The 27,087-nt window shown below is 48.6% G+C and overlaps 1 protein-coding gene across 1 annotated transcript; it reads left to right on the top strand.

Annotated features, from left to right (window-relative positions):
- Positions 1 to 301: 301 nt before the first annotated feature.
- HEPH (hephaestin) lies at positions 302 to 24,251 on the top strand. Its single transcript, XM_054169533.1, has 21 exons — positions 302 to 486; positions 3,506 to 3,701; positions 5,957 to 6,201; positions 7,101 to 7,313; positions 7,868 to 8,047; positions 8,452 to 8,706; positions 9,285 to 9,453; positions 10,973 to 11,112; positions 11,286 to 11,417; positions 12,765 to 12,976; positions 14,572 to 14,722; positions 14,999 to 15,211; positions 16,495 to 16,705; positions 16,958 to 17,097; positions 17,900 to 18,031; positions 18,958 to 19,064; positions 19,766 to 19,991; positions 21,434 to 21,573; positions 21,935 to 22,097; positions 23,051 to 23,083; positions 23,859 to 24,251. The coding sequence occupies exons 2-21, from the start codon at positions 3,538 to 3,540 to the stop codon at positions 24,110 to 24,112; spliced, it is 3,480 nt and encodes a 1,159-aa protein (XP_054025508.1). The 5' UTR covers positions 302 to 486; positions 3,506 to 3,537; the 3' UTR covers positions 24,113 to 24,251.
- Positions 24,252 to 27,087: the final 2,836 nt, after the last annotated feature.

Raw genomic sequence — 27,087 nt, 5'->3', positions numbered from 1 at the left:
GGCTGAGCGCCCACCCGGTGAGGCCAGGCCGGGGGGGACCGGGAGCATGTGCGCTGTGGTGCGGTGGCCCAGTGGGACCCCTTCGGGTCGCGGACGGAGCGCTGGGGAGCGTGGGGCTGGGGCACGACCTACAGGTGTGTGGCAGGGCGGCCCGACGGGCGGGGCGGCGAGGAGTGGAAAGGAGCAGCCCGGCCCCCGCGGGCGGGGAAGCTGCTCTCGGGTGTACGAATTTGCAGGGCCCTGGGGTGGTGGAGCGGGGTCTGGTGGCGCGGCCCCGCTGGGGGCGTGCCCGGGGCAGGGGAGTCAGCGCTGCTGGCGGGGCTGGGGCTGAGCCAGCCCAGGGAGGAGAGGCAGAAGCCCGTTTACAGCCAGACTTTGTCCCGGCTGTGCCAGCGCATCCTCCTTCCACAGGTCCTGCCGCCGCGATGTCTCCTAGCTGACGCTGTCGCCCTCTGCGCCGAGCCCGGTTCCAGCCGTGCTCCTCAAGTAAGGGCGGGGGAATGGTTTCTTTCACTCGTTAATCCCTTTTCCACTTCTTTTGGATGATGGTTTCTTCTCAGTCAGGTGCCGGGAGAGAACTCTGCGGACAGCCTGGCCGACTTGTTAAAGTGGGAGCTGGTTAGGGACCAGAGAGACTAAAACCTAATTTTCTGCTAATTCACTAGGAAAAGGGAAGTTCTGGGGGTATGGATTCTGCTTTGGAGTACCAAAGTTAAGGGATGAATGCAATACGAAATTTGAGTCGTATTTTGTTTTGGCTTGTTGTTTGGGGTGTTTTTCTTAATCACAATACAGGTTTCAAAGGAAAATGAACTTTTGGAAAATTATTTCTCAGTTTCCTTCACCTTGCACTAGCAGAGTGACAAACTGCTGGCTGGTCCCTGTGAGGAGGTTGTGAGAACAGAATCACCCTTGCTTGCTGAATTCCCATTGAGTGGTGGTGTTTTGCTGTTTCTTACAATTACCACAGACCTATGTGCGATGTCACGATCAAACTCAGCCTGAGGTCCAGGCAGGGCTTTTGTAGAGCCACAGCAAGGCTGTCCCAAAGATGTGGTCCTTGATTCATTGGTTTTTTTGCAGCGCCAGAGCACATTCACAGGACATTTAGATTGCCATGGCTTCTGGCTGACTCTGGTTTCTCTGATTAGCCTAGTGATTCTGCAATGTGGCACTTCGATGTGGTGAGCAGGGACCCTGCCATGTAGGAATAGCAGGCTGATGCTGCTGGCATTTGCCTCAGGCAGTTTGCACAAACCGCTTTAAGAATCGCTGTTCATGCTTAGTGTGAAGTCTAAGCTTTGCTCTTTCCTAGGGTTTGATGTTGCTTGCAAAAGCCTTTAATGTGAGAGGACATAAAGATTAGCCCTCACCGATCTCCCTGGGCTCAGCTGCTCCCAGTCCTGGAGGAGAGTTGCCCCACGCACTGGGCAGGCTTTTCCTGGAGAGCTTCTCCAGCGTACTTTGACCCGTGGTGCCAAGAAGGCCACTTCTTTGGCTGAGTCAAAAGCATCCCCCTGCCCTTCCCAGCAGGGCGTGTGCTGGCAGGACAGGAGGTTGTGGGCTGAGGGCTGGTGGTGCCAGCCTTGTCTTTCCTCATTGCTGTGACCACTGCTAATCTGGTGTGTGTGTGAAATGGCGCAGGTACGGCTTTCCGAGCTTGCCTTGGATTCCCATCTTTATTGGCACAGAATGAGTGGCTCAGGACAGGTATTTCACCTCCCTGCCATCACTCCTGTGCTGCTACACCCACAGGGAAGGGGCTCCTCTGTACTCAAGTTTCTTCAGTGTGTGACCAGGACCTTCTGAAGAACTTGCTGCCGCAGCAGAGCTGTACTGTGGTGGTGGATCCAAACCACCTTGGGTTTAGAGAAATCCCTACAACCCTATTTTGAGAAAGGAGAGGGAATAGGTGTTTTTCCAAGTTGAGAGTTGCTTTCTCTCAACTTCTCGGTTTAATGACGGTTTGGAATCAGTCATACTTGATTATCCTTAGCTTCCAAGGCAAATTCAGGATGTTTGGAATCAGAAATGCAGGCTTAGGAGGGATATGAATATGAATCTCATTGGCATATGCTGCTTGAATCCTGAACGTTTAGTATGGGATGTAGTGAGAGATTTCAGAGTTTCTCTGGGAAAGCTGTTCCAGTGTGATGCCAAAAGCCTACAGAATATCCAGGTTTGCTGCAAATAGCCTGAGATAGTCATGTTGCTGTTGGCAAGGACAGAATAAATAAGGACAACCTCTTCATAAAACCCCTTTCTGTGTCTGATGTGTTATCTCACCACCCCCTTCTTTTGGCAGTTAAGGAAAACCGATTCCTTTAAGCTCTTTTGCTGGGTCACATTCTTGTAATTCTTTTGCTTTCTGTTTCTCTCAGCTGAGTGTTTTCCAAGTTGCTGTTCTGTCTCAGGGGCTGAAATGTCTGTGTTATATGGCAGCTTGATTATTGCCTACATCCGGCTTTGTTAATTGTATCACTGGAGGAGATCTTTCTTCAGCATTTTCGCGGGGGGTTTTATTTAGCTGGTCATTCATTTTCCCCCTCAGCTATTTTCTTACCCTCTGGTGTGATTCTGCTGCCCCATATTGCATCAATTTCTCCTTCACATAGGTAGTTCTTTGAACTTGCACAGAACTGCTTCTACCATTTCAGGTAACTTCTGCAGCTTGCCCTGAATCTCTCTTGAGTGTTTTGGGTGCTTATTCAGACCAAGCTTGGTGTCGATTGGAGGTTTTATAAGTAGGCTCCTTACTTTGATCTAAGTCAAGGGGAAAATCTTTTAATGGGACTAAGCTAAGCAAAAAGCCTTGAGCAGCCCATTTGATGTGCACTCCCTGGGTTACACAGAACCACACTTTAAAAGCAATCTTTAAACGACTTCGTAGTGACAAAATCATTCTTCCTCAGGTGGTGTAGAACTGAAAGATCTTGACAATGGTTTAACACAAAGGTATTTGAGGATTGTTTTCCTGAGCTTTGGATGTGTCCTGTAAGATGATTTGGGACATCAGAGGTGGTGAAAATTGTCTCTTTTAATTCCAGGGCATGTGTCCCTTTTGGTCAGGGCCCTGCTGCCCTAAGATGACCCTTACACAGCATATGGGATCTGCATGTGCCTTTTCTGCTAACACAGCATTTGCTGTGGATCTATTCACCTCATCTCCTGCTGAGTGAAGGCTGAGTGAATTAGCAACATTTTCCAAACTATGGAGCAGGCATTGGGAAGAGAACTGCAGACAAAAAGAAAGGTTAATCGAACTGCTATGAGAGGCACCTTTGTTGTTGGGGACTGATTAGCAAAGGCACAGCCTCCATCCAACTTTTGTATTGATTTTACTGTGGGAGTGATTTCCTTCTTGGATATTTGAGCAATGATCCCACTGCCTGACTTCCTTCTCCCTGATTCCTCTGTGCCCTTTCAAAATGTCCAGTTCCTTCAAACCATGTAACCACCATCTACTTCTCTTTCATTGCCTTTGTTTTTCTTTTCTCCCAAATAGGTGTAACCTCCAACAGTGCCTTCATTCAGGCTATGATGGGATTGTTCTGGCTGTTGCTGCTTCACATCCACACGCTGTCAGCAGTGCTTGCTGGAGATGTCACTCGAGTCTATTACCTGGGGATCCGTGAGGTGGAGTGGAACTATGCCCCAACGGGAAGGAACGTGCTGGCTAACCAAAGCATCACACAGAACCTGTATGTGTAGCTCTGGCAGGATTCAGTCTGCTACTGGCCTAAAATAGCCATTTCATGAGAGATTTTGTGTGAGCATTCTGGGGCATCTAAGCAAGCAAGAGACACGGCCTGATAGATGCCTGATCTTTATGAGCTTAATGGTTAACTTGGTTTATCGTAGGAGCATAGAAACTGTATCAGTGGCAGAAGAAATGGTCAGTGTTAAGGAGCAGCCAGTGCCTGCTCAGAGAGGGAAGTATAAACAATCTAGAATAGAACAGATTGTGCAATGCTCTACCCTAGGGTCTCCTTTTCCTTAGTTCCAGCTGGTGATCAGCTTGTATATCCTGAGGCGTGATGACTTTTCACTTTGGTGTAAATGACTTCACAGGGCCAGCTTGTTTTAGTAAGCCTCAGGCTTAATGGAACTTACAGCATGAAATTTTAGGGGCTGTTTGAAAAATGCTTTTCCTGGTGTGTGTTTTTTCTGTTGTTTTTTCTTTTTCTCTTGCAAAAGAAAATCTGCAAACTTGAGTAAATACTTTGAGTCATGACAAAAACAGGTTTTGGGTTTAGCTTTCAAAACACTAAACCTTTTTCTTTGGTTGCTTGTTGTTTTTTTTGTGTGGGTTGGGTGTTCTTTTTTTGGTGGTTTGTTTATTTTTTTTTGAGTGTTTGTTTTGTTTTGTTTTAATAGCTTTCCACAGCTTTTTAAAGGCCGTTTTTATTGCTTCTTCCCTTCATTTTCCATGGCAAATAACCTGTGTGTCTTGACCTGCTGTCAGCCATTTACCCCTTTGTAATGAAGCCCACTCAGGTTTATACCAACCTTTCAGAAACAGCACAGGAGGAATAGGAGGGGTTCACAGAAAAACACCAAGGTCTGTCAGTTTAGTGTGGAAAAAAAATCTGTGTTCTCCAGAGGTGCTGAATAGACTTAAATTAGTTCACAGAGAAGAAAACACCCCAAATTCAGGATTAATAAAGATGTTATTGCTGCCTCCTGCAGTGACAATGAGAGCAGTAGGTTTTATTTGCTGTCTCTCACAATAGGTGAAGAGATGGAAATGAAATTCAAGGTCATTAAACTTCAAAGCAATTTAAAAACTCCTCTGTCACTGACAACAATTAGCTAATGGGACTGTTACAATGATTGCAGAAGCCAAATTGCTAGCAGTAAGAGAAGGATGTCATATTGGTATGAATGACAAAGGTAGGAAAATGCTTGAAGAATATTTTTGTTGGGAAGAAATAGAGGGGGGAAGAAGAGGCAAATCTGCAAAATGAATTAGGGATTCTCTGTAAACTAATGGTGCTGCAGGGATGACTGCAAAGGGATGAGCTCTAGGTTGTATATCTGGAGCTCAGCCCTTCACAGCTTCAAATGATGAGGGTGATGCTCAGTGTTTTGGTCTCAGCTGTTCATCTTCTGGAGCTACCCTTTGGAGTCTGCCCATGTTTCAGGCTTCCTTACAATACTGCACGGTGATTGATCCCAGGGGGGAAGTGGGAGGAGTAATCCCAGCTCTCATTTAGGCCAGTCCCACTAATACCCACAGCGTGATTCATCTCTTATCTACTCAGCATTAGCCATAAAGAGCAAATACGCTCATGAGTTGAACTTTAGTACCTGCAAGAGATTTTAACTCTGGAAGCTGCTTACGTGCTGTGTATGTACCTGCCTGACTCACCTGGCATTCTACAAGTACTTCAGAACCTCTTCAGCAGAAAGTTATCTTTTAGACTGTGAATTTTGGCCAGAGAGCTCAGGGGGTCCCCCTCCACCCTGCCTTGTGAGTTAGCTGCAAATGCCATGAAGGCATTGAAGTGGGTTTCTAAATGCCTGGTGAAGGCTGAAGCAGTCATGAGAAGGACCTTGGTCTTCCCTGTGTCACCTCCATGTAGCTGTCAAAAAAGCACCATCTTTCCCATTTCTTGCTTGCACTGTGGAGTTCAGGAGCGCGCTTTGTGTCTGTTCTTGAAGAGCTGGGGACAAGGCTCTGGCCGTGCATTGTGGTTGTGGTCTCAAAGGCTGACATCTGCCATTGTGTTTCGAATGAAGTGCTGCCTGTCTCTCAAGCAGCCAGAGGTGTGGGAAGAGGAAGTTCACAGACGGTTTAGGGCATTCTAGGGTAGAGCAGAGGTGGTCCTCTGTAGTGCCAAAGCTCTGGGCTGACCTGGGAAGCTGTGTGTCATTGTCACTCCACTGTGTTATCAACCAGCTGTTTTATGTAGCGCATGACTCATGGTGCCTTTCCCTTCTCTGAATTTAACAGCAAGGCCTCAAGATTTCTCCAGCCTGGCAAAGACAGGGTGGGCAGCACGTACAAGAAGGCTGTCTTTAAGCAATACACAGACTCCACGTACACCACTGAGATTCCCAAGCCTGGCTGGTTGGGATTCCTGGGGCCCCTCATCCGAGCAGAAGTGGGGGATACCATTAAAGTGCACCTAAAAAATTTTGCTAGTCGACCATACACAATCCATCCTCATGGTGTGTTCTACGAGAAGGACTCTGAAGGTAAGAGAGCCTTTGCCAGAAGGCAGACAGCTTTTTCTCACTGGGATCTTAGGGCTGCGCACTGAGGAGCGACATCTGCAAAGCCACAGCCTTGCTTAGCTCAAAGCTCTGTTGCTGGAAGGCTGGAGGTTAGGAAGCAGTTCTACACAGAGAGAGTGATTGCCCATTGGAATGGGCTGCCCAGGGAGATGGTGGAGTCACCATCATTAGAGGTGTTCAGGAGGAGACTTGATAGGGTGCTTGGTGCCATGGTTTAGTTGATTAGGTGGGTTGGATGATAGGTTGGATGTGATGATCTTGAAGGTCTCTTCCAACCTGGTTTATTCTATTCTACTACTGCCCATAGGTGTTTAGTGAAGTCACCTGCTCTTGGGTACTCAGGATCATGGGGATGGGAGTAGTTTCCTGACTGGGACATTTACACAGGCCAGATTTTTTGGTTATTTTTTGGACGAACTTTCAAAGCTCGCTGGTGGGAGAGGGGTGCAGAAGGCAATGAGCTGTATTCATCATTTGAAGTGCTGTAGTTTGAGTCCTGAGTGTGATAAGCTCCAGGGACTTCACAAGAATGGTGAAATATGAGACCAAAGAACTGCTCTTTGAAGCAACTCTAGAGACTGTAGTGAGACTGACTGTGGTTGAGGGCAAAGTAGCAATAAGCAGAATGGGAGTTGTCTTTCTGACTCTCTGCAGACCCATTTGGGGCAAGTTGCACCTCAGTTTCTCTTTGAGATAACGATGATTAAACACTTTCAGCCTTGGGGTGGTGAGTCTTCCTTTAAAATCTGCTACCCACATATAAATGTGCAGCTTTGAGTGAGAGCAGCCCAGTTGAAGGTTATATGTGTGGACATCTCTGCTGCTCTTGAATGGATGTTGTGACTGCTCTGTTGTTCTAGGATCCCTGTATCCTGATATGTCCCCCCAGGATCAGAAGAAGGACGATGCTGTTTTCCCAGGAGGGAATTACACCTATACTTGGACAGTCCCTGAAGATCACAGCCCAACTGCTGATGACCCAAACTGCTTGACCTGGATCTACCATTCTCATATTGATGCACCAAAGGACATTGCATCTGGACTAATTGGGCCACTACTTACATGCAGAAAAGGTAAAAACTCCAGGAGAAGGCAGCAGTTTCATACTGTGAAGGTTTTGTGGTGACTTGAACAAGGATAGGATGAGAATATACTCTGGTGGGCAGCTCTCAGCTTCAGGGGAAAATGCAGCATGACTGGAGGAGACAGTACCTGGGGTTTGTCCACTGTGTTGTCTTTATCTCTTAGTGGCTGGGCAGGCAAGCTTGTAGACCTCTTGATCTGAAAGAGATGTTTGAATCCATGTTGAAAACAGGAGTATTGTCCAAGTTTGTGTATTTAAAAACTGGGAATGGCTTGATTTCAGCAGGAATGAGAACACTGAAGGTGTTGGAGTTCAGCCATGCAGAGGAAGAGCTGCCTCAGAGCAGGAAACTTGTTAGCAGGGATGTGTTAGAAAAGAGTGAGCCTGCTGGAACTCAGCAATGAGCTGTGGTAGGATGGTGGGGAAAGTATCTGTCTCAAATTTCTGTGATAAGAGTTGCTCTGCTTTTGGTGTTCTAATCTCTTGACTGATGTCTGCTGTTCTGCATGCATGGGGGTTTGTTCATCTCTTCTTTCTCCCTAGGGATACTGACTGGCAGTTCTCAAAGGCGCCAGGATGTGGACATCGATTTCTTTCTGATGTTCAGTGTGGTGGATGAGAACCTGAGCTGGTACCTGGATGAGAACATTGCAGCATTCTGCACAGATCCAGCTTCTGTAGACAAAGAAGATGAGGAATTCCAAGAAAGCAACAAAATGCATGGTCAGTGTCACCTTTGTGAAGCTGCTGACTCTGTCAGGGGTGTCACTGCTCTGGTGTCTTGAAATACACTTTCTGCTGTTGTATGCCAGGGGTTGGGTAGAGGGGAGAAGCAAGACAGCAGGCTCGGAGGTCATGTGCTGAGCAAACAACATCACAGGGGCAGCAACAGCTCTAGGGAAAAATAAAAGGATTGTTTCAAGTTCATTTTTGGCTCGAGTGAGCCTTCACTAATTGTTTGGAGATACTTGAATGCCCCTCATTTCTGGAGCTGGGCTCTCCAAAACAAGAGGAGGATGGTGAGTTCAGGTTACTTCCATCCTTCAAGTGTCTGTACTGTGACCTGCTGGCAGAAGCTCTGAGGGCCTCTTTCTAATCTCTGGTGTTTGGCTTGCTTGGTTTTGCAGCTATCAACGGTTATGTGTTTGGGAACCTCCCTGAGGTGACAATGTGTGCTGGGGACTATGTTTCATGGCACCTCTTTGGGATGGGCAACGAAGTGGATGTTCATACGGCCTACTTCCATGGAGAGACACTCAGCATCCGAGGCCATCGGACGGATGTGGCCAGCCTCTTCCCAGCCACTTTTGTTACTGCAGACATGATCCCCAGTAACCCTGGGAAGTGGCTACTGAGCTGTCAGATCAATGATCACATAGAAGGTGAGGCAGAGGCTGGAAGATGCCTTGTACTCTGCAGCCTCCTTTTTTCTCCCAGTGTGCTCCTGTGTCCTACCATGTGGGAGGGGACAGTGCCTTGGGCAGCATTCCCATAAAAAGTGTCCCTAGGTGAATAGGGTGTCTCCTTGTCTTGTACAAAGTGGGGTGGATCAATGATTGACTAATGTGCAGACCAGACCTAGTGAGGATGCCCTGTACTGCTGTGCAATGGTCCACAGTGATCTGTGGTACAGCTGAAAGCTGAGAGGAGGCAATGCTTTTAGAACTCTAACCCCTGTAAGAGGCTCTTGCATGGTGAATTTGAGGACAGCAGGAGGCTCTGTTTGCTCTCTGCCCATACTTCCATAGCATCCCATATCCAAGGTAAGAAGCTCTGCTCACCAGCATGAGAAAGCCTTTGCTGTGGGAACCACCTGATTGCCTTCTCCCAGACATGTGCCTCTTGGGCCAGCAGAGGGGGAATGGCCAGTTTGTGGTAGGAAGAAGGGACTGTGTGCTTTGTCTGGTCAAAGTGGTTGAGAGGGGTCAAGCATGTGTGTCTTCCACCATGTCTTGGGCAGCTGGGATGGGAGCACTCTATGAAGTCCGGCCCTGCTCTCGGCAAGCTCCAGCATCCACCCTGGGCGGGAAAGTTCGGAAGTACTACATAGCTGCAAAGGAGGTGCAGTGGGACTATGGACCTTCAGGTCTTGACCAAAGCAGTGGGAAACAGCTGGATGAGGCAGGCAGGTAAGGAGGATGGGCTAGGGCAGTGTTTGGGGTCTCCTGTCTGTGCTGGGGAGGCTGCAAAGGAAAATGTGGAATGTCTTATCAAAATAGGTGCCTGCAGAATCCCAGAGTACATCTGACTGGAACAGACCTCATCCAGTCCAACCCTCAACCCAGCTCGGAAGGGTCAGCACTAAACCAGGTCCACAGGCTGCTTAAACACCTTCAGGGACAGTGACTTCACCACTGCCCTGGGCAGCCCATTCCTGTTTGATAATCCTTTCAGTGAAGGAATGTTTCCTAACACCCAGCCTAAGCCTCACATGGCACAGCTTGAAACAGTTTTCTCTAGTCCTGTCACTTGACACCAAGAAGAGGCTGGTCCCCCTCCTTGCTCCAACCTCCCTTCAGGTAGTTGTAGAGACCAATGAGGTCTCCCCTCAGCCTCCTCTTCTCCAGACTGGACAGATCATCCCGTTGGAAGTGCAGGCTGCTGTAGCCAGATCATACTGAGGGCAGTACTGGGTGCCTTGAGGACTGCATGTGGAAGTGTGCTGTGTTTTGTGGCCTTGCCCACAGGCAAGAGGGACCCCAGCTTAGGCAGAACGTGGGCTGCTGCCTCTGGGCTTTGGATCTGCTGTGCCTGCCCTAGGAACAGAGCTGTACATCTTAGCTACTAAAGAGCACATCTTGCAGCAGACACAGGGTGGCAGACCCAGCCTGCAGATAGGCTTCAGTGTAGCTGTGCCACAGCAAGCAATTTCCAGGAAATCAAATGCAGTGACCTTGATGACAGCCTTCCATCCCATGTGTCAAATGGCTGTGAGAGCAGTTGGTAAGTGGTTTCCCATTCAGACTTGGCTAAGTTCCTCCCTTTCTCTTCCCTTCCCTGGGAAGCTTTGGGGAGGATATTCCTCTTTCAGGTGGAGAAGCAGAAATGCAGAGTGGTTAATGATTTACCCAAAGCCACACAGCAGCTCTCTTGCAGACCTTCTAATTGAAAGCTCCTTAGGAGTGTGAGCTGGCCTTGTAACTAAGCTGCCTCTCCTGCAAGGCAAGCTACGTCTGCCTGCGTGTTTGGCCAGGGTGGTGGCAGTGGAAACAAATCTCTCTTTACAGCTGTTGTGTGGAGGGTTTTGTCAGTTATGATTGCAGTTGTCCCCTGGACTCTGAACACCTCTGTGTTCTAGCACTGCCTTTCCACGTCCTCACTGCAGCTTTCTTCCCTGCCCTCTTTTCACACCTCGTGTAGAGTTGCTGTTCAGACCTGTGCCGCTGAACCTGGCTCGTGTCAGCGGGTAGGGAGGGCTGCGTGCTGTCAGTGCCCCCTGAGCACAGCAGGCAGATGAGTCTGTGGGGATGGAAAGGCTTTACAGAGACAGGCTGTGCTTGTTCCAGTCCAGAGATGCTGTCCTTGTCTGAAAAGCCGCAGAGTCTTGGCAATGCTGCTGGCACTGCCAGAGGGCTGTGGGCAGAGAGCAGAAGGACAGGACTGGTGTTTTTTTAGAGCAATGCCCTGATGCTTGCTTTTGGCATTTAGCCCTGCTGAGCAGTTTTTCAAGCGTGGCCCATACCGAATCGGGGGAGTCTACTGGAAGGCAAAGTACGTGGAATACACTGATGAGAGCTTCCGGGAGGAGAAGCAGCCGTCAGAAGAGGAGAAACACCTCGGGATACTTGGTATGCTTCCAGAGGATTCTTGTCAGTCCCCTACTCCTGCTGTCAGGTGGTGCTGTCCGCCCTTCTTCTGTGCCTTCTGCTCTCCTCAGCCTGGTTGAAAAAGTGGCCCTGGCTTCTGGTTTGCCTGGGGAGTTGCTCTGCTGCTGACATGCTGTTTCTTGCTGTTTGCTTAGGTCCAGTGATCAAAGCTGAAGTTGGAGACACCATCCTGGTGACGTTTATTAACAAAGCTTCCTGGCCTTTCAGCATCCAGCCCCACGGAGTGTCCTATGGGAAGGCGTGGGAAGGGATGTGGTACCATGATGGTTTGTGGCTCCCTTTTCTTGACCACTTTAATGCTAGTGATGGAGCTCCATAGCCAGTACCTCCTCTGTGCTGGGGAGTTCCAGCCACTGGGAAGGACTAGATATCATATAATTGTTAGGGTTGGAAGGGACCTCAAGGATCATCCAGTTCCAACTCCCCTGCTATGGGGGCTCTCACTAGATTAGGTTGCCCAGAGCCACATCCAGCCTGGCCTTAAAAACCTCCAGGGATGAGGCTTCCACCACCTCCCTGGGCAACCTGTGCCAGTCTCTCACCACCCTCATGGGGAAGAACTTCTTCCTGTGATCCAATCTGAATCTACCCATTTTTAGTTTTGGTTTTTTCCCATTGCCCCTAGTCCTATCATTACCTGACACTCTAAAAAGCCCCTCCCCAGCTTTCTTCTAGGCCCCCTTAAGATACTGGATAATCCTACTGGGTAGAAGCCAGCCTGCTCCCACGAGGAGCCTGAGGTCTTACTGAAGGAGGCTCCCCACTGAGCTGCTGCCCAAGGATGGTGCCAGATCATAGAAACATAGAATGTTAGGTGTTGGAAGGGACCTTAAAAGATCATTTAGTCTTAACTCCCCTGCCAGAGCAGGAACACCTAAAGTAGATCACATAGGAATGCATCCAGGTGGGATTTGAATGTTTCCAGAGAAGGAGACCCCACAACCTCTCTGGTCAGCCTGCTCCAGGGCTCTGTCACCCTCACAATGAAAATATTTCTCATTATGTACACGTGGAACCTCCTCTGCTCCAACTTGCATCCATTGCCCCTTGTCCTATCATTTGGCATCGCTGAGCAGAGCCTGACTCTGTCCTCCCAACACTCACCCGTCACGTCTTTATCAACATGAATGAGGTCACCCCTCAGGCTCCTCTGCTCCAAGCTCAAGAGCCCCAGCTCCCTCAGCCTTTCCTCACAAGGGAAATACTCCACTACCTTCAGTATTTTTGTGGCTCTGCTACAAAGGAGTATGGATCCAGAAGTGCTCAGACTGTCTGTAGCTATTGGAGACCCTGCGGGCAGGGGAATGTGCTCGGTTCACTCCAGCTTTGATAACCACATGCTTCCAGCATTTATGTCCCCAGATGCAGCTGGATCTGCTTTATTTCCCACTGCCATGGCCATCTCTGCCATGGCACTGGGCAGAGGAATTTACATGTCATGGAAAGCATCGCCCTGTAGGCCTTTTAAACATGCCCACATCACACCTTGGAGAGGCAGGGTGGTCCAGTCGACATGAGTGAAGTTGAAGCCCAGCGTGAGTGTAGCTGGGGAGGTGATGCAAGCAAGGTTGTTATGGGGACCTTGGGAATAACCATGCCAATCTCTCTCCAAGGTCTGTTCCAGAATGGGGTTTCTGTTGCACCACTGCACAACTTCACCTACCGCTGGACTGTGCCAAAGCACGTGGGGCCCACATCCAGCGACCCTCCCTGTCTGACCTGGCTCTACAGCTCGGCTGCCAACCCTGTCAGAGACACCAGTTCAGGCTTGGTAGGGCCTCTGCTCATCTGCAAGCCAGGCACTTTGGATGACAACAACAAGCAGGTAAAAGGGGGTTTCCTGCCACCCTCTTGCCAGGTTCTTGGCTTTCATGTAGAGAAAGGAAGCTCAGCAAGATGTTCGGGAACATAATGGAAACAAACAGGGTGAGTCCAGGGGACTGAACCAAAGCCATGAGGTAGGTTAACATCAGCACAGCTTGTGCCCAGGTGACACTTGGGGAAGTCTGGTGTTCTGGGCTGCCCTTAAAATGGTTTCTGGGGTTTGCTTTAAATTTCATAAACCTGGCTGAAAGCTGTGCCTTGCAGGGACTTTATGCAAGTCTCAGAGGCTGCTTTCAGAGGCCTCTGGAGCAGTCATTGCAGTCTCAGAAACATTTGAAAAGCCATTTTCACTTACTGGTGTTTTTTTTCTGGAGTGGTACAATGCTTTGTGGTTTAAATGAGCCTCATTTCTTCTCCAAGATCAGCTCATTTTCAAGCAGAGCTGGCTGCAAAAAAAAAATATGTATGTGAAAATCCATGCCAGTCTTTATACTGCTGATGAGAGAGAGGTGAAATCTGAAGGGTGACCAGAGCTTCATCTTGAAATTTCACTTTTGGCAGTAAGTCTAGGGAAGGAAGTTAATTAATGAACTGGGCAACTGCTGGAGAGATTAGCAGAGCCTAACTGTGAATGCCAGTAGGCATCAGAAAACCAACCTAGTACCATCCTGCCAGCCTTGTGGTGTAGATCAGAGAGTGGCTGGTGAGTCCAAAACCAGCTGCCACAAGAGCCTTCTAGAGGGGTTTGCTGTCTGAGGGGGCTAAAATAGGAGTGCAGAAGAGATCAGCATGTTACACAGGGTCTAAGTGTGAATCTTGTGAGCCAAGAGGATTGTGAATGTATCCAACCTTCTATTTGAAGGAGTTGTGCTGAGAAAGCACCTGCAGCTGTTGAAAGGGTGTGAACAAAACAGACTTGTTTGGAAAGGCAGGGCAGGGAAAAAATCACTTGGGGCAGCAATTTTGGCAACCCTTTCATAAATGGTTGATTGGGAAAGGTGCACAGCCACTCCTCCTGTGCTGCAGAGGGGGGAAATCACTTTGCCCTCTCTGCAGGATATCTTCCTGGATACAACTGGAAATGATGATTCTTCCTGGATGCAGCTGAGGAAGATGATCTCAGAATGAGAATCTGGAGATGTTCCTTTAGTGGGGATACACACCTTGCTTTGGAATGCAGTTCTTGGGAGTATTAACACTTTCAGGGCTTTAGGGCAATATAAAATAGCCCAAATCCAGGAGGAAGGAGGAGTGGAACACAGTTAACAGCCTGCCTTAGGGCTGGGTTCTGACCTCTGATTTGGACAGATGATGACACTTACACCTAAACCTAGGGGTGCTGGGGGAAGGAGGCAATGACTTCATGTCCTTGGCTGAATTTTGATCACTTGACTCATGGAAAACGCACAAGTGGGGCCTGTCACAAAACAAAGGAGGAACATTCAACATGAGTAAGGGACAGAGCCCTGCTCCTCACTGAGCCAAGTTTGAAGACTGAAGGGCAACCTGAGAGTCAGGCAAAAAGATCTTCAGCTGTGAGGATGGTGGATTGGTGCATTTTAAAGATTAACAGCCATCATTATGATTGTATCTTAGAAAGGAGTCGACAAAGAGTTTTACCTCCTCTTCAGCGTGTTTGACGAGAACCTCAGCTGGTATTTAAATGCAAACATTAAGTACTATTTGAGGATGGAAGAGACATCTGTGAAAAAGGATGATGGCTTCGAGGAATCAAACAGGATGCATGGTATGGCCTGATGCTGCTTTGTGTGCAGCAGAACGTGGGGTGGTGCTCACCTAAAGCCTGAGCTGCAAGGCTAGAGGGGCTGCGTGTTGCGTTGGCCTGGAGTCGGGGAAGGGGAGAGGTAGCGGGTAGGACGTGGGACAAGAAGAACAGCTCACTGTAGTCATGCCCTGAGCTTGTTCAGGGGTGGGTTCAGGCCTGCCCTGTCAAAGGGTGTGCACAAAGCGAACCTCTTGGCCCATATCTACCTGCACAGAGTTAATTGTTTTCTCCTTGTAGCCATCAACGGACTTATGTTTGGCAACTTGCCTGGGCTGACCATGTGTGAAGGAGACAAAGTGTCCTGGCACCTTCTGGGCTTGGGCAGTGAAGCAGATGTGCATGGAGCTGTGTTTCAGGGAAACACCCTGCAGATGAACGGGATGCGGAAAGATTCGACCAGTCTCTTCCCCCACACGTTTGCTACGGCCTTCATGCAGCCTGACAACCAGGGTAGGTGCCTGCACCTCTCACTTACCAGCAGGAAAAGCCTCCTGCTGTAGCATTTGCTCCTGTGGCTGATTCTTCAGCACCCTGTAAGCTCTTACAGGGTGAGCTGTGCTTTGTAGAAACATAGAGTCGTTTCTGTGGGAAAAGGCCTCCAAGATCATCAAGTCCAACGGACACCACAAAGGCCATGAAACCATGTCCTGAAGTGCCATGGCTGTACAGGCTCTTTTGACACCCTCAGGGACAGTGACTCCACCACCTGCCTGGGCAGCCTGTTCCAATGCCTCACCACTCTTTACTGAAAGAAATTTTTCCTAATATCCAACCTGAACCTAGCACAATCTGAGGTCATTTCTCTTTCTGTCACATGATGCCAGGGAGAAGAGACCACCACCCACCTCACCACAATCTCCTTTTCAGGTAGTTGTAGAGAGCAATGAGGTCTCCCCTCACCCTCCTTTTCTCAGGACTAAACAACCCCAGGCCCCTCAGCTGCTTCTCTCAAGACTGGTGTTCCAGACCCTTCACCAGCTTTGTTGCCCTTCTCTGGACATGCTCCAGCACCTCAGTGCCTTTCTCATTGTGAAGGGCTCACTAGATCATGTTTGGTCCTATTGATGAAGCTGCAGCTCCTATCTTTGTATCTGATTCTGGAGAGGAACAGGAAATAGAGGGTTTTGTCCCAGACTGACTTGTTTTATTCTGGCCTGCCACTTGTTAGCAAATATGTGTGGTGACAGCCTCGATGGACTGTGCTGCCTGGGACCCACAGAAATATGCAAACACTTCTTTCAGAATAAAGCAGCAGGCAGCTATCAGAGCTTAACTCCCTTGTCTGTGGCTTGTGGAGATCCAGGTTCAGGACAGAGCCCAGCCTTCCCCGATTGTATGGTAGTCACACAATATTGTCTCACGTCCCTCCCTCCATGTGATGACCTCAGCTGCCAGTTGTCTCCTTCCCTTTGGGGTTCACAGGGTAGATCTTTCACTTCACCACTGTCCCAGCAGTGCTGCCACAGTTACATCACTCTGTTGGTTTCTTCACCTCTAATGAGGCAGTCATTGCATAAGAAAGCCTCCTGAGATGGTTTTTTTCACTGTAGGACTTTGTTGTGCCATTCCTGCTGGGTTTCTCTAACAACCCCTTTTAATTTTGGCCCGTGGCAACCAGGCTCCCTAAACAAACACATTCCGATGTCAGCCACGTCACAAGCTCTGGTGGGAAGCAGCTGCTTCCTGGGACCTTTCAGAGTCACTGATTTCCTTGTTCGTGCTGCCTCCCTCAGGGACTTTCGAGATCTACTGCCAGACGAGCAACCACTACCAGGCTGGGATGAGGGAGCGCTACTCCGTCTCCAAGTGCGGCAGAGGGGGGCCTGCCCCTGCCCCCCAGTACAGGGGGGTGAGGACCTATTACATCATGGCAGAGGAGGTGGTGTGGGACTACGCCCCTGACCGGAGCTGGGAGAGGGAACGGCACAACCACTCTGCAGAGAGGTAGAGCCCTTCTTCAGGGGAAGCCATTGGCAGAGCTTCTCAGCTCCACTTGTGGACCTTGTCCGTCTTGTCAGCTGGCTGCATACGCCGCTGCTGATGGGAACCCCCAGCCCCACATCCCTGCCCCCACACCTTTGCCATCAGAGGAGGCCTCTGGGAAAGCCACTCGAGCAGGGAACCCCCTGCCACAAGTTAGCTGTTTGCTCCCTGTGAGCTCTTTGGGTATCTCAGCCCCGGTTCTGCATTTCTCAGCTACGCCGATGTGTTTCTGAGCAACGAGAATGGGCTGCTGGGCTCCAGGTACAAGAAAGCAGTCTACAGGGAGTACACCGATGGCACTTTCCAGACCCCCAAGGCCAGGATAAATGGTGATGAACACCTAGGGATACTAGGTAAGGAGATGTGCAGAGGGTGCATCCTCTGCTCATGAAGCAGTGGGACTTGGTCTCAGTGGCTAAGGGCTGTAATCTGAAGGCCTTCTAGGTGTTTGGGTATCTGCTGCCTGTGCAAGTGGGGAGAAATTTGGACTATTTTCTGTCCATGTCTGCTAGCTGTGTTCAGGACCCTCTTCCTCCACAGCTTGTAGTAGAGAAGACATGGTTCTTGTGCCTGCCTTTGTTCCAGCTTTTCACCTGCATTCTTCTGATAGTAGAACAAAAACAAATGCTGACTCCTACAGAGTCTGAGAGAGGTTGGGAAAAAAACCACAGTTAAGAGGTGTGCTTTGGGGGCAAAAGCAGGCAGGTGGCTGATGGAAATCTATGGAGACACAACACTAACAAGCTCAGGACTGCAAGTGGAGCCAGAGCTGAAGCAGTGTAGGCCATTCAAAACAGGCTGCAGCTCTGATATGTGGTAATCAGGCCACACTGATTATTACCACGTGTTTTTAAACAAGGCATGATCAAGATGCTGTGAAATTTTGCATAGCAGCATTCAGAAATGAAGCCTTAGTTGTACTGGCCACAGTTAAAATGCCTAACAACCTTCATTACCCTCATGATGAAACTCAAAGTTTGGTTTTCCAAGACTTACTTTGGATTGAGGCTGACTTCCAGCTCTGCTTTTGGGGGAGAGAAGGGGGAGGGGAACATCATAAATACCATAAGGAAATATCTCTGGGGAGAAGATGATGAGAGAAGTGGTAATATTCTTAGGAGACAGGCTAACAAAGTACATTATTCCTGTCTCAAGGTCCTTTTCTGTGGGCTGAAGTGGGAGATATTCTCAACATCGTGTTCAAGAACAATGCCACACGACCCTACTCCATCCATGCACACGGGGTGCTGGAGAGGGGGACAAGGCAGCCACAAATAGCAAACCCTGGTAAGTCACTTGTGGCCTCCAGATGTATGCTGTATGGCTTTATGAAGCTGGTTTTAACCTTGTAGCTGGACTAGTTTCCTGGAGTAGGCTGAGATGCTGGCAGAGAGCTGGACCTGAGCAATAAGTGGTCTGACGGGTTCATTGTGGTTTTAGTGATGTGACTTCTGTGGGAATGGCAGCCCTGAGAGTGTTTGTTCTGCTGACTTCTAGGATAAGAGCTGCCCAAACATTTCTGTGTGCAGCCCCAGCCCTGAGCATGGTGTGTCTGTAGGAAGAAGGGTGGTGGCAGTTCACAGCTCAGCCACTCTGTTGCAGCACTGGGCTGACCACTTGTGGTGGGGGATGGCCTGCCCCTCTTGTTTGCAACCTGTGCTCTTTGCTGGGCACAACAGTGAAAATAGCATGGAACAGGAGAAATGCCCCGTTGCTTGTTGGTTTGTTTTGGGGTCCTGAAGCTGCTTTGTGTAATTTTTGGTCCACTTCAACTTGTGCAGAGTGTCTGAGCCAAGCCAGGTGTGCAGCCAGGCCCCATCTGTCTGAAATGTGTTGCAGACACACAAAATAGGGTTAATTTGAATGAGCACCATAAACATACTTCAAGAAGATGAAGTATCATCTTGAGCTGCATCTGTACTGAAAAGGGGTGCAATTTCCTAGGTCAGGTCCAAGCCCCAAAGGCAGCAGATACAGCAAAGCTGTGTTGATACCAGTGTGTGCATCCTGTGAGCCCTCTGCTTGGCTCTTTAGTAGGGAGCTGCTTCCATTGTGCTTCTCAGTGTTTGAGGGAAGAAGATGCAGAGTCCAACACAATCAGAACTGCATTTGTGCTTTGGAGGCTAGATCTTTGGTTTTTGTCTTGCTTTGCATGCTGCTCAGCAAACTGAATTGTATGGTACTGATGTTAATGGTGCTCCTCTGTCCCTCAGGTGACATTGTGACCTACCGATGGGAAGTTCCTGAGAGGTCTGGCCCAGGGCCAAATGACTCAGCTTGTGTCCCTTGGATCTACTACTCCATGGTGGACCCAGTAAAGGTGAAATAGCATTCAGAACCAGAAAAGCCCAGTTAACCCTACTTTTCACTCCCTCTAGAAACCAGTTTAGAGATTGGCACAGGTGAGAGGTGGAAGAGCCACCTGGTGGAACATCCAGCCTTCTCCTGGGAAAGGAAGTCCTCTGCTTTTGTCCCAGTGCTTGCCCTTATTTTTAACTAACCCAAACCTTCAGAAAACAACTTCCCTGTCTCCATGACATCAGCCTTCCTTCAGTTATTTGAAGGATATGAGGACCTCTCCCATTTAAGTCCTGGTTTCTACTAGTGAGAACCATTGGACTAATCAAGGCAGAAGTTGTCCACAATTAGGCCTCATGGCTAAAGCAGGAAGATTTGACCAGTTGTCATAGCACTGATTTCACAGGAAAACAACCTGAGGGATCCTGCAGTAAGCCATCACATTCAAACCAGACATCATTACCTTTTTATCTCAAGTTGCAGATGTTTTTGCAGCCAGAGTGGAGACTGTTTTGATACCATTCATATTTATGAGTTTGGGATTTGCATTCCTAAGAGCATGTAAACTCTATCTGTTCTTGTGCTTTGGTAGCTGATTTTCACCCATGAGGGTACTTTAACAGGGTATTTTAAGTGAGGTGATGCAGAACAGAAAATATGGTGGCTGAAAGGCAAAGAGCTGCCTCCAAAAGAGAAGGTCTTTGTCTCCTTCACCCTGATCAGGATATGTACAGTGGTCTGGTTGGGCCCCTGAAGATCTGCCGGAGAGGAGCTCTGCAGCCTGATGGGATCAGGAAGGATGTAAAGAGGGAGTTTGCCCTGCTGTTCCTGGTTTTTGATGAAAACCAGTCCTGGTACTTGGAGGAGAATGTGGAATCTTACAGGAAGGGAAACCACAAGGAGATCAACCTGCTGGATGACAAGTTTGTGGAAAGCAACAAGATGCATGGTAATGCCTGTTAGACACCTGAGCACCCACTGCTGTCTCTCAAAGGTGATGTTGGCTCTGAGACCTCTGTCATGAGTCAGCCACCCCAAACCCAAGAGCCTGGCTGCTAGTGAATGCCCTCATCCATTACCAGTGGCAGGAACAGAATTGAACTGTCTGTTCTCAATACTGCAGCACAGACCTTTGATCTACAATGCAGGTTAATCGTTCTGGCTGTCCCTGTCAGGAGGAAGAGCCCAGAGAGGTTAAGCTGTGATGTGGCTGAGTGACTAGGGACAGGAAATAAAAGCAAATGTGAAATTAACATGTCAGACTAATTTCATTCTGTCCCTCTTGGGACCTTTAGAGTGTATTTCAGATTAATTGCCTGAGCTGCAGTACTATGTAGCTGCAGTCCATGGCTCAGTTTTTAGCTGATTACCAAGAAGCTGTTTGTACCAGAGCAGGACAAACATGTTTTTCTGAATTATCATGCTACTTAGGAGTATTGGGGTTGGTTTTTTCCTCTCTACATTATATCTGGATCTGTCTGAAGTATTCTTAGCAAAAAAAACAAGTCCCTTGGCAGTTGTGGAGATAGGAGCAGTGAAGAGCTGCATTGTGTACTGTCATTACTGCTGGGTTTGTACAGGTGATAGGAAGCATCTCCAGGTACAAGTGTCCATTGTTATAACTGTTAACTCAAAGTTATAGCCAGCAAACCCAGTAATGAGCTTGGATGCTTGTTTTGGGCTACAGAAAGTGCCTGTGGCAGCTCTGGGAGTACAGCACCAGTGTTCCTGCCCTCAGGCCATGTCTCTTCCCATCTTGTTTCCTCTGTGACCGTCTTCCATGCTTTCGTCTGAGCCATCCTATTCAGGTCACTCACTGGTTTGGTCCCTCTCCTGCACTTGGCAGTCAAAGCAATATTCCTTCTTCTTGCTGTGCTAATTATGAAATAAAGTCCCACCAAGTAGCAATTTCACAAGTGATCAGCATGTAATGTGTACAGCCAGCATGAGACCCTAACAAAGGCAGAGCTGCCTGTTGGGCAGGATTTACCTGATTTAATTGTTCAGCAAGTAAATTGTTCAGAGATTGATGTGCAGATGTTTCCCTGTCACTGGGCTAAGAAGGCCATTGTCACCTGTCTTGACATCCAGAAAACCATCTCTGCTGGCTGACTGCAGGTTTTCAGCAAGAGGTAGCTTTTGAGATTTATTTCAGCTGAGCTACAGCGTGGCCTTGACAAATGCAGGTCACTTTCCCTGTCAACAGAGTAGTTGAGCTCTTCAGGCTGCCAGGCTTTTGGAGGATTGTCATATGGAAGACACTAACTGGTTGCTATATCAGCTTTATAGCATCTAACTTGCCCTGCATCTTCTTCCTCTGAGGTGGTTCAGCATCTGTACCATTTCAGTAACAGCCTTTTCTGCTCTGTCTGCATGTTGTTGACTGCACAGCCATCAATGGGAGGCTCTATGCAACCTTGCCTGGGCTGACCATGTTCCAGGGGGAGCTGGTGAACTGGTACCTCTTGGGAATGGGTCAGGAGATTGATATCCACACAGTCCATTTTCATGCAGAGACCTTCATATACAAGGTAAGGCTATACTGCTGCTGCTGCTAAAGCAGAGACTGAACACTGCTGTCACTTTTGCTGGACTCTGATGGACTTGAACTTCTAGAAAGATTTCACAGCAGCTTCACCCAACTAGGAAGGGGATGGGGCTTGCTGAGCCTCTGCATTGTGCTGACATGTCTAGCTTAACCCATCTTAGGACATTCCCAGACTGTTTTTCCTTTCCCATCTACAGGTCTGGAGCTGCTCTTTGAGAACTTTTCCCTCTTTTTTTGACCTTTTAAAAACTGTGGTAGCACTGCTGTGGCCTCCAGTGACACTGAGAGCATTTTCTGTCTTGAGAAGAGCACTGCATGTTAACAACCTCCTCTCCCTTTGACAGAATGGCAAAAGCTACAGAGCAGATGTTGTGGACCTGTTCCCTGGGACCTTTGAAATGGTGGAGATGTTGGTTGGGAACCCTGGGACGTGGCTGCTTCACTGCCATGTGTCTGATCATATCCATGCTGGTATGGAGATACTCTTCACAGTCTTGCCTGCACCAGGTAGGGAGCTGTCACTGATTGTTACAACTTTCTTACAAGCCATAAACAGCCAGTTAATTGAGCAGGGAATGAATATTAATTGAAGCTGCTCCCTTTGAATATATCAATACCTGCAGCTGGCATCAATGACAAATGGGTTTCTGGGGTTTACATTGCCTGTGTTGTTACTGAGTATTTTGGCTTGTGTTTGAGAAGCCAATGTTCAGCTGTAATTGTTCTCACTAAGAACATTACCTGGGATCTAAATGCCTGTCCTAAGGTTTCTCATTTCACCAGGAAGCACTGGAAGGTGACACTGTACTGGGTTTGCTGCAGCAGAGTTGATTTTCTTCAGAGCAGCTCATACTGTGCTGTGGTTTAGGTTAGTTAGCAAAATGGAGTTGGTGACACCCCCAGGTTTTAGTAGCTGTGGGAGAGCAGTGATTGCACAGGGTCAAGGTCTTCTGTTTCTCAGTACGTTAGGGTGGATGAGAGGTGGGGAGGGGACACAGCTAGGAGAGCTGACTGCTGGTGGTGAGTGATTGCTTTGGTGTCACTTGAGCTTTTGTGTTTTGGTTCTTCCCTTCCCCTTAGCTGGTTGAGTTGCCTTTATCTTGACACACAAGTGTTTTTTCTTGCTTTTTGCCTTGCAGTTCCCTCCCTATTTCTTTTAGGAGGTGAGAAAGTGACTCTGCCAGCCAGGGTCAGCCCAGCACATGCTCAGACTTGGATTGTGCTCTTCGTCCAAAGGCAGTAAGGGGCTGAGTGGCAGCAGTAGGACTGCTTTTGAAGCAGGTACCACAAAAACACTCTTGATGTGATACAGAGAGGGAAGTGTTGACAGGAGACAAGAAAACTACAAGCCCTGGAAAACCATGCTGCCTCTGGACCTGATCCTTGCCCAACATGCTGTGTGCTGGACTCTTGACCTACTTAGCCCAACACTTTCTCACCCTCTTTTTGTTTCCTTTCAGAGCCGGTGCTTGCAGTAATAAACCACAGTGCAGGTAAGGTGTGTTTTGTGCTGCTAAATGCTGTGTGAGTGAGGAGGAAGGGAGATCTTTAATCAGTACAGAGGTTTAGATCTGTGTGAGGAGAAGGGAGGGGTGCAACCACCACTCTCAGCCTCTCTCCTCTGCTGGGTTAGCCAGCACAGTACTCTGAGGATGGATAACAGGGAGGGTTCCAGGTTGGTTTGTTTCTTTCCACCAAATGTCTGTGCTCTGATGATAAAAAGCTGGGCTTGTCAGGCTTGTTTGTCCATGTTGGGTGGAGAAGTTTAGTGCCCTTGCAACCAGTTGTACTTGCTACATGTGGATTCATCTTAAGAGTGCAAGCTTGGAAACTGGCAGAGATTCATTTAAAGGAGGGTGTTACACAGGGGATGATATTGCTCATCCCTTTCAATCAAACCCCAAGGGAAACCTCAGGTTAGTCATGCTCCCTTCTTGGACTATATGGTCTAAGGAATTTTCACATTCACCATAAACTAGAGCAGGGTGTGTTTAAGCTGGCTATTAGGAGGAAGCTCTTCATAATGAGAGTAGTGGAACACTGGAGCAGGTTGCCCAGGGATGTGGGATGGAGTGGATTAGGGAAAGAACCATTCACATTCTCAAATCTCTCTGAGACCTCAGAGATGAGGCTGGGGGGATGGCAGCTGAGTCTCCTTTGGCTTGTTTTGATAGTGTTGGATTTATCTTTTTCTCCTTTTTGGTATTTCTTGGACCACTGAATTGTGATGTTTCTGACTCATTGGTACTTTCATTCTTTGTTTCTCAGAGTTGCCACCCGAAGATGAGGAAGAGAAGGATGACTCCCAGAAGATGATGCTTTTTGGAGCTAAGTTGGCCCCAGGGCAGATAGAGGCCACAGTCATCAGTCTAACTGTTATAGGAATTGTATTTTTGGTAGTCATCTGTATCCTCCTGGGACTGATCATCTATCTTGAGAGACAGAGGAGGTTGAGACGCAACCGGAGGTCCATTCTGGATGATGGATTCAAACTCATGTCTAAAAAGAGCTCAGGGCTATAAAAGCCATGTACAGACTGTGGGCTTGGGACAGAGGCTGGGTTGTTGTTCACAGCAAAGATTTTGGGGGCATCATTTCAATTGTACAACTGTAATTCTAGAATCTTAGGAGGGAAAGCTGGACCCCTGACCTCCTCAGCACCCTGTGAAGAAAAGGTTTGTCCAGGAAGGATCCAAGGAGCCTTTGAACTGACTGAAGACAAGGAACAGCCAGGAAAAAGTCCTTCTAAAATACTTCTCTTCCCCAGGAAGGAGAGGAGACATTTCTACTGATCTCTCCAGAAGAAGCTCCACTTGATCTTTCTCAGCAGACTAACTTAGACCAGATTCCAGACCTCCTCCATAGTCAGAGCTGAGTTGGGAATTGTTTCCCAAGAAACTGTGAGCCTTGAAGCTAATTAATCTGAAGGAGGAAGATGATGTGTTCATTTTTTGTGGATCAATTAAGAATATGGAAGAGAATAAGTTAATTTAGATTTGGATTGCTGGTTTGTGATGAGGAATTGGACAGATGCCAAGCCAGGGCAGTACTTGTCATGGTGGGAGATGGCTCCATCAAGGACCCTGACAGCAGCTGTGCCCCACCATCAGCCTTGCTGTGATGCATCTCAGGCAACATGCTTTGACACCAGGCATGCTGTATCCTGTGCTGGGAGAAGAAGCTTTTTCAAGTGCTGCAGAGTGCCCTGGTGACTTCCCTGTGTCACAGTTCAGTCAGTCAGGCCGTACCTCAGAACCAGCACAGCTCCTTGTGTGCAGCTCAGGGATGCTGTGATGTTCTGTGAGGTGGTTTGGTCTCTTCCTTTCTAATACACTTTATTAAAGTTATCTCCAGAGCTGAGGTGTTGCTGCATTACTGCTGTGAGCAGAGACAAAGCCTCAGTCCTGTGTCACCTGGAGTTTATGCCTGGGACAGAAAAAGTCAGGGGGTGCTTCCCCCGTGGTGGTGCAACAGCAGTGTTGTCCAGGCAAAAGCATGTCAGTAATGAAGGTGAAAGCTGATGTGCTGGTGGAATCTATCAGTGTGGAGCAAATAAGCTGCAGTCTGTGGGGTATGAGGTAGCATGGCCCGAGATCAGGGGTGCTGGCTGTAGGGAGGGACTGTACTGAGGGGCCTCTTGCCTTTGAGATAGCACAGTGTCACAGGTGGGGGAGATGGAGAGGCCTGCCCAGACAAAAAGGTGCTTATGGAGCCTACTTGTTGACTGGACCCTCTCTGGCTAAGGACAGTGCCCAGGGGGAGAGGAGCTAGGTGCTGGGGAGCTCTGCTTGGAGCCAGGAGGGGATGGGGACATGGTGCCCCGCACCCAGCCCCAGAAGTGCCTTTGGATTGGGTTTGGGCATCTCCAGTCCCTGCTCTCTGCTACAGCTGTCTTGCCAGGAGCCAGACGTGAGTAGGTGGTGAGCTCTGTGGCCCACCCCCCAGTCTGTGCTAGCTATCATCCATCAGCAGCTCTGCCCACACACACAGCAGTCACATCACCTTGCATGCCAGCTACCAAGCAGTTCCCTCTCTGCTATCTGTCTTCTAGCTCACCTACCACATCCCTATCATCTAATGGGTGCAGGTTAGTGCCTACATATTTCTGTCCCTGGCTTTACATTGGAAAGGACATAAATCCTTTCCGGGTGGCTTTTGGAGACAATTAAAGCAGAGCCAGCTGAATGGCTGTAATGACAAGGGACTGCTATAGGCTATTTAGGTATAACAGCAGCATTTCATTTGCAACAATAGCTGTGACATACTTAATCATGCTCAATTCATATTGGGTTCCTGCCTGTTTCCAGCTGCCCTTTCCTTTGGCAGTGGGGACAAAGCTCGTTAATTTCCTTTCATTATGCTCCATTAAGCCTGGTGAGGAGTTGGAGGGCTGTTGAATGCTCTGAACATGGGTACTCTTTGCACATCATCAGCCCTGGTCCAGGTTTACAAGCCCACCAGTCCTGGGTGAACTTTAGAAGCTGTGTCACCAGGAGGAGGAACCAAGCATGAAACCTTTTAACTTGATTTTTACTTTATTTTCCCTTTTACATTTTCTTTTCCTCCCTTGGCTTGTGGAAAAATGACATCAAAAGAGACACTGAGACAAAGGAACCACTGTACAAGTATTTACTTTCCTCAAGAAAGCAGAAAGAGGGAGGTGACCCTTTCTTCAGTTCTTCAGCCAGCAGCCCTTGTGCTAAGCTGGAGGACAGCAGAGCTGCCTACCCATGCTGGCTCTGCAGCAGGACAGCACAGGGACTGGAGCTGGGGCTACTTCCACTACTGCAGGCTGCTGCTACACTTCCTCCAGTGCAACGTTTCTGGGGCAAGTGGAGCATCCATGGTCTCTTCTCTGGCCCCAAAGGAGGCCTCAGCTAAGAGGCTGGTTTTGGAAATACCGTGTCCTCTAATGAGCAGTTCCACCCAAGACTGAGAGAACTCCAGGGAAAACTTTGGACAAAACACATCACTTTGCTAAAACTTTCTGTTGCAACAAACCATGACAAAGAACATTTTATCAGCAACTTCACAACTGCTTCTAATCAGGAGCTGGCTCTCCCAGCTGGTGGGCGTACAAGGAGGAGGAGGAGAGATGTTTCACAGCTCTGGAGCCTGCAACCACATTTGTGTTCTGCTCTGGCAGCAAGCCTTCTGTCTCAGCATCCTCCAGTGGCAGCTTTGGGTCTTTCTCTGATGCATGTGTGGCTACCAAGGAGTCACTTTCTCAAGCAGACAGCAAGATATGCAGGGCTAGGGTCTCCATTGCTGCTCCACAGGGAGATGCTGGGGTGGCAGTAGCTGTCACACTGAGTTGGAGCAGTAGCCCCTGCCACTGGCTTCTTTTGCCAGTGCAAAATAAACTGTCTGAGGTAAAACTCTGTTCTGTGCTGGGTAAAGGGCTTGCCATTACACAGCCTGGGCAGGCTTAGAAGTGCTCAGGTAATCTGTTAGTGTGTGCCTCAGCACAGGGACAGAAAGGTGGAAACAGCTGTAT

This window comes from Dryobates pubescens, chromosome 18 (assembly GCF_014839835.1).
Source record: "Dryobates pubescens isolate bDryPub1 chromosome 18, bDryPub1.pri, whole genome shotgun sequence".
NCBI classification, from domain to species: domain Eukaryota; kingdom Metazoa; phylum Chordata; class Aves; order Piciformes; family Picidae; genus Dryobates; species Dryobates pubescens.
Note: the sequence above shows the minus strand (reverse complement) of the source record. Positions and strands in the feature narration are given on the sequence as shown.